The sequence below is a fragment of the Megachile rotundata genome, chromosome 2 (genome assembly GCF_050947335.1).
Source record: "Megachile rotundata isolate GNS110a chromosome 2, iyMegRotu1, whole genome shotgun sequence".
Lineage (NCBI taxonomy): Eukaryota > Metazoa > Arthropoda > Insecta > Hymenoptera > Megachilidae > Megachile > Megachile rotundata.
In genome coordinates, this window is record NC_134984.1 from 14975978 (window position 1) to 14989915 (window position 13938).

A 13938-nucleotide genomic window follows, 5' to 3' on the forward strand; every position below is an offset into this window, starting at 1 on the left:
GTATCTTTCAGATTTCTTTTATTAGATTTTTTCTTTTTTAATGCGTATGTAGTTAAATTTATCAAAGGGTGCGAAGGGTTCGTTGTTTACTTTCATTTATGTAATATTGAATGAAAGTGGCGTAATATGTTTATTCATAATTTGTTATTAAAAACTGAATTTTTTATTTTTTAATTTTATTGAATTTTGCAAGGACAGTTTGATATTCTAAATTTTAAACATTGTTTAGAAATGTAAAATATATTAATGTAATTTTTATTTTTCAGTTTTATTGAATTTTGCAAGGACAGTTTGATATTCTAAATTTTAAACATTGTTTAAAAATGTAAAATATATTAATGTATTGGTTCAAAGTGAATTATGAATAAACATGAAAATTTTATGAGTGTAAAAATAGATGACTTTTGTTCCAATACATGTTTATCAATTTGTTTTCTGTGAGAAGTATCGGATTGCGTTCAGACTACTGTATCTGCAAATGCGCTTAGAAAAAAGAAATTGCACGTAGGTAGTATTAATAGTTACATTGCGAAAACATGAGGTCATACGTTGCTCGGATAATAATATTCAACAAAACATTGCATATTTATTTATCTTTGACTTGTTAATGTTCATTGATTATGCTGGAAATACCAAAAAAGGAAGTTAATGTAATTTCATTAATTTTGTTGCGTACTTTGCTTTCTATTTTTCTTTTTATATACAAAACAGGATACTCGAGTGCATATGCAAAGTTATTTTGCGTTCTAGAGTTTTTAAACGTTCAATTAAACCTCAATATTGAATTTTAATGAACGAGGCAAAAGATTAAGGCAAAGAAATTGCCTTGTATTTTTCCAGAACGTTAAGTTTCAATGCAACGAACATTTAAGAACCGTTAGATCGCAATAATTTGAAAAATTGAAACCGGCGTTGAAATTCAATGAATTTTAACTTCGGCAAAAAGGTTTCAGCAGAAATAAGCATTTTAATCGAATCGGTGGAACGGAAATCCTGCACCTGCCTTATCAGCGTTTATTACACAGGGAAATTTCATATTATCTGATCATATTTTGCCACGTTAACATTTAGCATTATAATAAACGACAATTTTCAACGGTTCGAGATGCAAATCTGAAACTTGTCCTTTCATTCACATCGATTGAATTTGCTTGAATTAATTCAATTATTTTTTATCGTTTAGTCGGAAAAGAAAAGTGTTGGATCTTATCCAAGCGTATAATTTTATTTATATCAATTCGGTCGATTTGTTCGAGGAAACTTCTGGATTTATGATCGAAATTTAACGAATGGAAATTCTCAAGAATTATGGACTGTGTAATTTTTCTTGTTTGCAAATTAAGGTGGAAATTTTTTATTTTTAGGAATTTGGTAGTTTTCAAATTTGCAAGTTTTTATATTTGGAAATTTAGAAATTCGGAGGTTTTTAAATTTGCAAAATTCTATATTTTTCAATTTTGAAATTTGGAGGTTTTCAATTTTGCAAAATTTTATATTTTTCAATTTTGAAAATTTGGAGGTTTTCAAACTTGCAAGATTTTAGATTTTTCAATTTGGTAATTTGGAGGTGTTCAAGTTTGCAAAATTTTATATTTTTCAATTTGGAAAATTTGGAGGTTTTTAAACTTGCAAGATTTTAGATTTTTCAATTTGGTAATTTGGAGGTGTTCAAGTTTGCAAAATTTTATATTTTTCAATTTGGAAATTTAGAAGTTTTCAAACTTGCAAGATTTTAGTTTTTTCAATTTGGTAATTTGGAAGTTTTCAAGTTTGCAAGATTTTAGATTTTTCAAATTTATAAATATATAAATTTGGGAGATCAAATTTGCAAGCTTCTATAAATTAATTTTATAAGTTTATAAATTTTAATATGTTAAAATGTACAACCTTGCAGATTTGTCAAATATACAAGCTTCTAGATTTTACAAATTTATAAATTGATAAATTTTGAAGTGTTAAAATTGATAGGCTTGCAGATTTGTCAAATGTACAAGTTTCTAGATTTTACAAATTTATAAATTGATAAATTTTGAAGTGTTAAAATTGATAGGCTTGCAGATTTGTCAAATGTACAAGTTTCTAGATCTTCAAATTTACAAATTAATAAATTTTTAACTGTTAAAATTGATAGGCTTGCAGATTTGTCAAATGTGCAAGTTTCTTGATCTTCATATTTACAAATTAATAAATGTGCACATTTTATAAATATGCAAATAATAATAATAAATAAATGTGCATAATAAATGTCCATAATAAATGTACATAATAAATGTACATAATAAATGTGCATAATAAATGTGCACCTAAAAAATTTGTATTTATAAATTTTCCAATTACCAAGCTCATTGCTCAAAATGCATCATCTGCTTTTCAAAGAAAGCCTCTAATACGCATATATTTAAATCCGCAAATAGGACTTCTAATGAAATACGAGTTAAGCCGTGAACAACCCGAATACGTTAACGAGGTTCACAGAGATCATGTTACTTCACTTCTCTCTAGTCGGAGTTACCAATCTGTGAATTACAAGTAGACGATGACGTTACTTTCGGAAGAAATCACGCAGAATCGTATTTCTTTGGTCTCATGATTCAGTGAAGCCTGAGGCTGCCATGTTGAGACAGCATCACCGCGATCCCCTGCTGAACGTTTGCAAATCGGTCCAGGTAAACGACTTGGATACGAACGACCTACCAAGGTCGTACGGCCAAGAGGAATTCCTTTCGTTCTTAGTAGTCTCACCTGGTTGTCACGTAAGCCAGAGAGAAACAGAGAGAAGCCGATGGAGCTGGTTTCGCGGACTAAGGTGTGCTCGATTCTGGTCCCTCGACGATTCTTCGGTGATTCATCTGCTTTTTCGTGTCAGTGTTTGTTGCATGCCCGCCATAAGTGTGTCGCCTTAATTCTCGGACTTCGGCCGGGTTACAGGCTCGTTCAAAAGTGTCCTATTTTCCGGACCCTCTAATCAGAGCCTCGAAGTGGTCAGGTTAGGTCAATTACGGCATTTTTCAACGGAGTTTCAGTGAAATTTAATTTGTGCCACCGGGCGGAATCGATACCGTTATTTCGGGATTCTGATTAGAGGCTCTCTAATTCTGAGCATATCTGGCAGGTACCTTAAGCTAGTAATATAGGTTGAGTATAATTATATTATATATGTTATGTGTGTATATTATATGCTATGTGTATATGTTACAGGTGTAATATACATGTGTACAATCATGCGTAATATGCATATGTATAATTATGTTGTACGCAATGTGCATGTGCATAATTACGCGTATAATTATATCATACGTGATATGCATATGTGTAATTAGATGTATAATTATATCACACGCACTGTGCATAATTATGTGATACATAATATGCATATAATAATATGTAAATAATAGTGAAAGTGGTAAAAACATTATTTAATTCAACATTGTCAATATTTATATTGTAAAGATAATATCTTTTCATTAAATACATGTATTTATTCGGTGAAAACGAAAGTGCGATAAGGAGTTAAATATAAAACTTGAAACGTGACGACAGACAAATATTGACGTTTATTTTCTTCCATTTGGTGCGGAATTATTAAAATGATAATAAAAAAAGTAATATTAAATTTTCGATTATATTTAATTACATTGTAATTTTCAATTATATTCAATTATACCTCAGTTGCCAATTATATTCAATTATATAAAAATGTTCAATTACGTTCAATTATATTATAATTTCAATTATATTCAATTATATAAAAATGTTCAACTACGTTCAATTATATCATAATTTCAATTATATTCAATTATATAAAAATTTCCAATTACATTCAATTATATTATAATTTCAGTTATATTCAATTATATAAAAATGTTCAACTACGTTCAATTATATTATAATTTCAATTATATTCAATTATATAAAAATGTTCAACTACGTTCAATTATATCATAGTTTCAATTATACTGAATTATATAAAAATTTTTAATTACATTCATATCATAACGTTCAATAACCATTTTCAGGTCATTACTGTCACTAATGAAAACAATACGATTTCTCTTTTTTGTGTATGAAGAAGCCTACCAGGATTCATTGCACCCGCAGTAACAGAGTCATTGAATTTCTGTCATTTCGTACTCTCATTTTATTCAATTCGTTCCACGATACAGTTCTCATAGCAGTCGCGGGTGGTATTGTGCGAACAATAGAGACGTTCATCGATCCGAACACCTCTATTCTAACTTTCCATGTACGTACATACACCCTATGTGACGTGTCCATTTGGCAAACAGCAACTCGAAGATAATACACTAGCTAGGGAAGTCTGTTGATTCAATCGTTTGTGTATCGACAACTCTGTTCAGCTTCAGTTGAATAAATTCCATTATTCCCGATCGGACTCGGTTAGTTACAAATTTTCTGCCAACTTTAGTATTCATTGCTTTTGTTTTTACTGACCCATTGTTAGTTTCTTGGGGTCGTTGCTTTATTAACTGAGAGCTCGTGAATTGACCATTTAGGTGGATTATTGACAATTTCGCGGAGGAAAATGGAGATAAAGGAACCCCCGACAATTGTGTGTTGTCCTTTATATTAAGGATAATTTCATTTGGGGTTACTGTACCTTGTAGCTTGATATTGTACCTTGTGCATGTAGGTATATTTCGTGAATTTGGAACTCTCAGAATTTTCAGAATTTGAGAATTTTTATATTAATATTGCTCAAACTTTTAAATTCTCAAAGGGTCAAATTTGAGAAGTTTTTAAATTCTCAAACTTTCAGTTTTAAATTCTTAAGTTTCTAAATTCTCAAATACTCAAACTCTCAGAAGCTCAAAGTTCCATAAGCTCAAACTCTCAAAGACTCAAAACTCTCAAGGACTCAAGCTTTCAAAGGCTCAAACTCTCAAATACTCAAACTTTCAAAGACTCCAACCTCTCAAGGGTTCAATCTCTCAAAGACCCAAATTCTCAAAGACTCCAAACTCTCAAGGACTCAAGCTCTCAAAGGCTTAAACTCTCAAAGACTCAACACTCTCAAAGGTTCAAACTCTCAAGGGTTCAATCTCTCAATGACTCAAAACTCTCAAGGACTCAAGCTCTCAAAGGCTTAAACTCTCAAAGACTCAACACTCTCAAAGGCTCAAACTCTCAAGGACTCCAAACTCTCAAAGGCTCAAACTCTCAAGGACTCAAACTCTCAAAGACTCCAAACTCTCAAAGGCTCAAACTCTCAAGGACTCAAGCTCTTGAAGGCTTAAACTCTCGAATACTCAAACTCTCAAGGATTTCAAACTCTCAAAGACTCAAACTCTCAAAGGCTCAAACTCTCAAGGACTCCAAACTCTCAAAGACTCAAACTCTCATAGATTGAAACTCTCAGAGTCTCAAAGACTTAAATTCCCAAATTCTCAAATTCTCAAAGTCTCAATTTTGAATTCTCCTAATTTCATAGTCTCAAATTCTCAAATTCTAAGTTCGTACATCCCAAAAGTTCTATCGTTCTCAAGTTCTCAAACACTCAAATTCTCCCCAATTTCCAAATCTCCAAATTCCGCGTCCGACATGACACGTGCAAGTGCTATCCCCATCACGTGTAATCGCAATCCCCCTCGCAGCTCACAATAGCACTGCATATTCCGCAAGGGTTAGACTCGTAATTAAACGTTGGTAAATGCTGAATTGAATGAGCGCCGACACGAGATACGGTGATAAGTATCAGACAGCTTGATAAGTTGCCGTACAATGGCGAAGAAGAACTTACATGCGCGTGTATCGCGTAAGTAACGGGTTCTAGGGGTCTCATTTTTCTTTTCTTTTTTCGAACAATCAGGTGATCGCGCCAAGATACATCACGACGCGTCGTTGAGCACGTTACGCTGATGTGGCAGTTGTTTGTCAGACAATTGTTCCTTCCGGAAATTTGTATTCGTGCGGACCCTCGTGGTTGTTTTCAACGGTGAATCCGGTTCCGATATCGGTCGCACGGATATTTATACGACCGGGGGATAAAAATCAAGGATTTCGTTTCCGTTTTTTCTTTCATATTTAGCACGCTCTACTTATTGCTGGTTGAATGTTTACGTTGCTTTTATTTCGTCAGATTCGTGCATGTTTGTGTATGTTTGTTTATTTAGTATTATTGGTGTCAACACTCTGAGAGAAGTGGAGGATTCATTGGGAGGTTCTGCTGAGTCAGAAGAGGTTAGGTTATGTTATGGTTGAGTTATTTAATATTATCAGTGTCAATACTCTGAGTAATGTGGAGGGTTCAATGAGAGGCTCTGATAAATTAGGTTAAGTTGGGTTTTGGTTAGGTTAGGTTTAGTTATCAATGACAACACTCTGAGTAATGTGGAGGTTTATGGGAGGCCCTGCTAAATTAGGTTAGGTTGTGTTACGGTTAGATTAGGTTTACTCAATATTATCAGTGTCAATACTTTGAGTAAAGTGAAGGTACAATAGGAAGCGCTGCTAAATTAGATTAGGTTGGGTTATGGTCAGGTTAGGTTATTCAATGTTATCAGTATTAGCACTTTGAGTAGTGTGAAGGTTTCAATGGAAGATTATGATAAATTAAATCAAGTTATATTAGGTTATGGCTATTTAATCTTATCAGCCTCAATACTCTGAGTAAAGTGGAGTATTCAGTGTGAGGCTAAATTAAGTTAGGTTGGGTTATGGTTAGGTTAGATTTATTCAATGTTATCAGTCCTAACATTCTGAGTAGTGTGAAGGTTAGAATGTGTTTCACATTTTAATGCAGCATTTTATTAATTGAAATTATTGAAAGCAAGTGCCAGTCAGAAAATGAGATTCCTTTATGTGAAATCGTTTTGAGATCTTTCTAGGTCAATTAATAACACCTGTTCAATTAATAACACAGTTAAATGGTGTACCCCGAACGTTCTTGTATTTTTATGTCTTCAATTTTGTACATTTCCAAATTTCTAAGTTCTGCTTATTTTCTCAAGGAAGGTTACGTTACACCCGAGTGTACATATTACATACGCTATACAGGGAAGATAGTGTTTAATTAAGAGAAATCGCGAGAAAATTCGTGTCTCGTACAATGGAGAATTCTTAACGATGAACTATTTTCATTCGATTATAAAGATGGAAAAAAACAAGCAATTAATATAATTCTAACGTTAGAACTTTAAACAATCTTTTATCTAAACTCTATTTTAATAACAAACGTTTTATAAGTAATCAACTGATATGCAGCCAACGAATAAAGGAAACTTAATTTGTACATTACACGCATAAACTTCATGATTAATAGTTCTTAATATATTCTTAACGCGAAACAGTGCAATATAAGTACGTGAATCGGAAACGGCTTTATTCGAGTATCATAAAGCGGAAGTGGACGTCTCCTTTCACTTCTACACACGTGTCCCGTAACGTGTAACACATATCAATGTAATAATTAATGAACAGACAAAGAAAATTCACTGAAAATTATACGTATTCGTTGCAGACTCTGGACTTCGACAGAGATGGCCTGACGAAGCTGAAGAAAGCGATCAAAGCTATTCACAACTCTGGAAACGGTGAGCATCGATGAACAATTTTTCATCGAATGAAACTTTCTGATTTTTCCCTCTTACTTTCTTGAACGCCGTTAACGCGAGATTTATTCTGCACGCGAATAACGGGAAGAGTTTTCTCCGCTTTCACGGTGCGGGAAAAAGACAGCAGATTCCTGAATTTCTAATTTTCCAAAAGTTCTCCGATTCTTAAAGTTTCAACTTATTAAGTATTAAAACAGCTGTATTCGCTTCAGCTGGTAATACGAGAGTTAACTAGGTTACTCGATTCAGAAGTTGAATTTTTATTTATTTTAATTTGCAGCGCACGTCGATAATGAAGTATACCTTGGAAGGGCGCTGGAAAGGCTGGGAGATGCCGCCTTGAAAGAACAGGAACCGGATATCGGTGCTGCGTTCTTGAAGTTCGCGGTCGTCACAAAGGAACTGAGTGCTCTGATGAAGACTTTGGTGTGTACGAATAATACATCTTTGATTTAACCTTCCACTCTACTACAACTTATAAATTAATTTCATTCTAAGTCTTCACTTTTAAATCTAATATTTCATTTGCAAACTTGAGAATGAAGAATCTTGCAATGATCAAAATTTCTACCTCTGAACATTCGAGTCTGCATCTTCCTAACTCTGCAACTTTGCACCGATTCCTATTTATAACTCCTCAAGTATAACATTCCAGTTGATTGCTACAGTTAGTGTTTAATGTCCAAATATGAATGGACCACATTTCTTATCTAAACAGTTCCGTTCTCTAATTAGCACGTTTGTAAACAGATGCAGAACATCAACAACATCGTGATGTTCCCTCTGGACTCCGTGCTGAAGGGAGACCTGAGAGGTGTGAAAGGTGACTTGAAGAGGCCGTTTGAGAAGGCGTGGAAGGATTACGAGGCTAAATACGCGAAAATCGAGAAGGAGAAGAAACAACACGCGAAAGAGGCTGGCCTCATTCGGACGGAAATCACGCCCGCCGAGATTGCTGATGAGATGGAGAAGGAGAGAAGATTGTTTCAATTGCAAATGTGCGAGGTGAGGCTCTAAGCAAAGCATCTGGAACGAACAACAGTGATCCTCATATTCGTTTGTTTGTTCAACCTTTTCTCTAAAGCGTTTATCGTTGTACGATTATTGCGAATCGCTTTAAAATATTCACGAAGCTTTCTAAGAAGAGGATTATGACTATGCATTGTATCTTATATTGCTATGTATTATGGAAACTTTGAGTCAACAGACATTGTATATTTTAAGATTTTCACAATTAATTGTATATTGTTATGTTGTTAGTTGCATCCGACTCACGTGGTGCTATTTTAATACTTAGGGAGGGAGTTTTCAGTATATGTTTTCTTTTTGCAGTACCTCATAAAAGTAAATGAAATTAAGACGAAGAAAGGAATTGAATTGCTTCAGCATCTAGTCGAGTATTATCACGCACAAACCAAGTAAGTTAATTAGTTAAAAACAAATCAAATGTCTATCATAGAGTAGCAATGAACATTTTAGTTACTAATAAGTGGGTTAATAATTGTCAAATCTTTGCAGTTATTTTCAAGACGGCCTAAAAACTATTGAACATTTTGGTTCATACGTGGCGGATCTCAGCGTGAAATTACAAAAAATTAGGCAAACACAAGACGAAGAAAGAAGACGTTTAACGGAACTCAGAAATCTGTTGAGAAGCTCAGGTTGCGATAAAGAGGTAAAAGCAAACTTTGATTATATATTACTCATTTACTTCACAGTGACGTGACTCAAAAACCACACTTTATGATTGTCATATCGTTTAATGCGATAATAATATTCATAATTGTGTATCTTTTAGTTAAATGTAAACGCGAATGCAGGCTATTCGCTTCACCAGTTACAAGGGGATAAACAGCATGGTGTTACTCGATCAGGACATCTGTTAAAAAAAAGCGAGGGAAAAATGAGGAGAGTATGGCAGAAACGGAGGTGCGCAGTTCAAGCAGAAGGTTATCTAGATATCTGTCACGCGGATGAAAATAAACCACCTACTCGGGTGAATCTGTTGACCTGTCAAATCAAGCTAGTTCCAGATGACAAACGGGGCTTTGATCTCATTAGTTGTAAGTTCTGGTACTATTCGCTGCAAAGCTCGTTTACTATTAAGTTGTTCACATTTTCAACATCTTGCATATTCCAGTTGCATTATACTGATTTCTTAGTGTAAGATTTTTTATATATTTTTAGCTAGTGAGCGAGAAAGTAGTTTTATAATAAATGTAAATTCATTTATCTGCAGACAACAGAACCTACCACTTCCAAGCAGAAGACGAAGCAGACCAACGAGCGTGGATGTCTGTTTTGGTCAACTGTAAGGAACGTGCGCTGCTCCGAGCATTTGACGCCAGCGGAAAAGCGGAAGCTGGGAGCGGAAATCCAAGTTTAGTCGAACTTCAACAGGCTGTAATTCGTTGTGTCATGAGGTTACCCGGAAACGATCAGTGCTGTGATTGCTCCTCGCAAAATGGTAAAGATGTCAATTTTTGCTTATTAGGTGGAATGTTTCCTTTACATAAGCTATGTAGTTTATGAGTGAACTTTCAATAAATACATCATTTTTGTTTGACAGATGCCACGTGGCTTTCTACGAATTTCGGTATAATCGTGTGCATAGAATGTAGTGGAATTCATCGAGATTTGGGAGTGCACATATCGCGAATACAATCCTTGACATTGGACAATGTGGGTACTGCTCAGCTACTTCTTGCACGAAACATGACTAACCAAGCGTTTAACGAAGTAATGGAAGCAACGTTACATCATAATCACAAACCAACGCCTACGTCAACAATGTATGTAAAATTATTCATACTCTAGTGTTAATACATTATCAGGATATGTAGAAGAATTAATTTGAATGTTCTCTGAATTATACAGGGAAGAAAGATACGACTTTATAAGGGCAAAATACGTGGATAAAAGATACGTGATGAATACATGCGCGGATGAACGGGATCTCCTCTCTGATTTAGAGCACGCTGTTAATAATCGTGATTTGCAGCAACTTCTGCAAGTTTATGCTGAAAACGTGGATCTGGCAGCACCTTTGCCGACATCGGTAAGATTAACTATTTACGATCATATCAGTACTTATAGTCTTGAAGATGTAGTAGATAAAAAAAGACATTTCCAATGCGTTTATTTTTATTTAAACTATGTCTCTTCTTTACAGGACGTAGGCGAAACGGCGTTACATTTAGCTATTTTGCGAGAAATGGGAAACAGTTTGCACATCGTCGATTTTCTTGTGCAAAATATGTCGACAGGTGGTATAGACAGAACTACCATTGATGGTGAAACAGCGTTACATCTTTGCGCGAGGCACGACAGGGCAGAAGCAATGAAATTATTACTACGGGCAGGTGCTGACCCAACACATCGAAATAAGCAAGATAAAACACCGTTGGACATTGCACAAGAAATGGGTCATCATACTTGTAAAGAACTGGTAAGGGATTATATAACCATTATGAGTTGTTGCAGATGAAATGTATTTTATATTTGTTATAGTTTTACTACGTAATATCAGTTATTTGTAATGGCAGAAATTTGTAAACATTTATTATAATAATTTCATGTTAAACACTAAATAAACTTTAATAACATTCGTATGTTTTTACACATTCTTAGTTAAGTCACGCTTTACAAAGACAAAAAACATTGTTCGACAACGTGAACATCGACTGGAATCTTTCGCACGATGAAGGCTCTACCGATTTCTCTGACGATGAAACAATAATAGAGGACAGAGTATGTTGAACTGACAATAATAGAAACGTAATCTATTTTAACTATTTGTTCATAACTTATTTCATTTTGTTTAATTCTAGAACGGATGCTTAACACCGGAGAAAAAATCTCGTAGTAGACCACCTTCCTATGTTGGTGGCGGTGGTAGTGGTGGTGGTGCTGGGTCAGGAGACTCACCAGTGACATTACGCAGTCGAAGTAGCACTTGTGACAGCTTGCAAAGTGGTTCTTCACCGAGTTCCTCAACGAATAGACAACAGATGCCTCCACCACCACCTCCGCAGTCGAGGAAACCTGTTGCTGGTATGTGTTATGAGTTTAACATTAAATGTTTCAAACATGGCAGTGACAATAAAAAGAAAGAGTACTTGAAAGAAAGTGTTTGTTAAGAAGCAGCACGTGTAGATGTTTGATTACTCATTAGAGTAATGTTTGTGTTTCAGTACCTGCACCCATGGCGCCAGATATTTCAGTCAATATGCACGGGTCATTGAAGAAACGCGTAGCACCTCCACCACCACCGGCCGGAAGTACAGGTGGTATATCCTCCTCTCATTATGGTACACTACCTTCGTCCGCGTCCTTAGCAGCGTCAACGCATAGCCGTACAACGAGTGAACCGATCTTAGCTGGGCATTCTTTACACACTCTACCACATGCGTTAAATACATTAAACAGTCAACATCATAAAAGATCGCCCAGTGGAGATTCTTCAACGGGACACGGTGCGTTTGAAAATTCACACAAACTTCTTCTTCTCTATAAACTGTCCGCCCGATTCGAATAAACTTTGAACAATCCAATCCGTCTTGTTTACGATCTTTATTCAACTTTGTCTGTTCGTTAGGCACAGACAAGGTGAACAGTTCAACGCTCCAGAGACCAAGGAATCCACCGCCACCTGCTCCATCGGGTATCAACTCATCCAGACTGAGCAATGGACGTAGCAGCGAGTCGTTAAGTTCCATGTGCTCGGATCACGGTCTGGGTAATCCTATCCCACCTCCACGCAAGGTAAGTTACAACAATATTATGAATATTTACACGAGATAGAGTAATGATAAAAATACAGAACTGTTTCTAACGTACAGGGTTGTTGAGACATAACATAATTCTTTAAATACTTGACAAATGTAAGTTACACCAATACACAATATATAATCATCTTTATTTACATAATTTTAGATATATATTATGAGTATTGTGAAAGATTTAAATTTACATAATACAATTTTCTACTTATATAACTATGGTACGAAGAAGAAAAAATGAAAATGTTTATTTTTAATGGATTTAATTATAAGTCAGGTAGTTGGTATAATTTACATGAATTTTAATGGAACAGTTATGCACACTTAAAATGACAATCGTCTTTTTAAATGATCCTGCACATACTAGGTTGAGTAATCTCATTTGGATATTTAAATAGAATCTTTATCTTTTATAATAATAGTAGACAGTTTTTCACAACTGTTTCTCTATAACTTAGGATAAATTCTGAATGAAGTCATTACTCAACCTAAGATTCTGAATCAAAGAAATCGAGAAACGATTATGTATTTACATTGCTTTCGTATACGCATTTCGAAAGGGTTAAACATTGTTACACTTTGAAGCGAATGTTTTATTTGGAACTTTTTTTGGCACATATCAGTCATCGGGGCAGTAGATATCTAACATCACCATAAACGCCACGTATGTGTATGTATATACATCCATTTCGAGTAACAATCGTTCATCTAACATACATACTAACTATCAGAAATGTTGACTAACACGATGTTAATCCCATCACTGTATCCCACGTAGTAGTTAACAAATAGTTTATCGTTGATTCTTTTTTGTGTTTTTTTTTTTAGAGACATTTTAATATTTTGTATACACCATGTTAATCACATGTTATCTGTGATTTAATATTCTTATGCATTCATCAAATTATGGATCATCATGTTTTCGTCATATTTCATCGTTGTTAGACCTTTGCAATGATACATTGCACATTCACTATTCCTATGTTGCATAAATCATTCGTTCGTGTCATTTCAGAAACTAACCGGAGCAAAATCGGAATTATAGAGTTTTAATTTTGTCAATGAAAAGTTTATTATTGATGTATGAAATAATTGTCTGATATTTATATTAAAAAATTATTTCATTTCTAAATTTGCATTTTATAGTTTCAATCTTTATGTAATAAAAATGCTATGAAGTGACAATTGGTGCAATAAAGTTTCTTTGTGAAAATTATAGTGTCAGAAGGTTTCTTTGTACACTTTAGTAAGATTTAGCATTGTATAATTTTAATATACAAAAATAAATATGTACATTATTTTGTTGAAAAGTGTGTTGACTGTTGGGGAAGGAATAACTTATTTAATAATATTCTATTAACAATGAATTAAGAATTAATTATTACAGGCTAACTGATTGTTAATTTCAAAAATTGTTAATGTAAAATTTTTATTGCTTCATTGAATAAGCATTTATAATTAAAGAAAATGTATTTGAATAATTTTGAATAATTCATGCTTTTGAAGATCATCAGTGTACAATATATTTCACTGTTATTTAAAACTTAGAGCATAAGTTTATTTCAGATTTTACATAGTAGTCAAAT

The 13938-nt window shown here is 34.1% G+C and overlaps 1 protein-coding gene across 8 annotated transcripts in view; it reads left to right on the forward strand.

Moving 5' to 3' along the window:
* Asap (ArfGAP domain of ASAP) overlaps positions 1 to 13938 on the forward strand; it is a 39712-nt gene that overhangs the window by 5268 nt on the left and 20506 nt on the right. For 6 of the 8 annotated variants that reach the window (XM_012280099.2, XM_012280102.2, XM_012280100.2 and 3 more), the window contains exons 2-15: positions 7478 to 7550; positions 7852 to 7997; positions 8322 to 8576; positions 8904 to 8989; positions 9090 to 9246; positions 9370 to 9634; positions 9811 to 10038; positions 10141 to 10363; positions 10449 to 10629; positions 10744 to 11019; positions 11202 to 11321; positions 11402 to 11624; positions 11765 to 12046; positions 12169 to 12335. In XM_012280099.2, coding sequence (XP_012135489.1) covers positions 7478 to 7550; positions 7852 to 7997; positions 8322 to 8576; positions 8904 to 8989; positions 9090 to 9246; positions 9370 to 9634; positions 9811 to 10038; positions 10141 to 10363; positions 10449 to 10629; positions 10744 to 11019; positions 11202 to 11321; positions 11402 to 11624; positions 11765 to 12046; positions 12169 to 12335 — 2682 coding nt within the window. Of the gene's footprint in view, positions 1 to 7477; positions 7551 to 7851; positions 7998 to 8321; positions 8577 to 8903; positions 8990 to 9089; positions 9247 to 9369; positions 9635 to 9810; positions 10039 to 10140; positions 10364 to 10448; positions 10630 to 10743; positions 11020 to 11201; positions 11322 to 11401; positions 11625 to 11764; positions 12047 to 12168; positions 12336 to 13367; positions 13413 to 13938 lie in introns of those variants that run through there. The other 2 variants (XM_076541077.1, XM_012280098.2) reach the window with 2 other exon arrangements.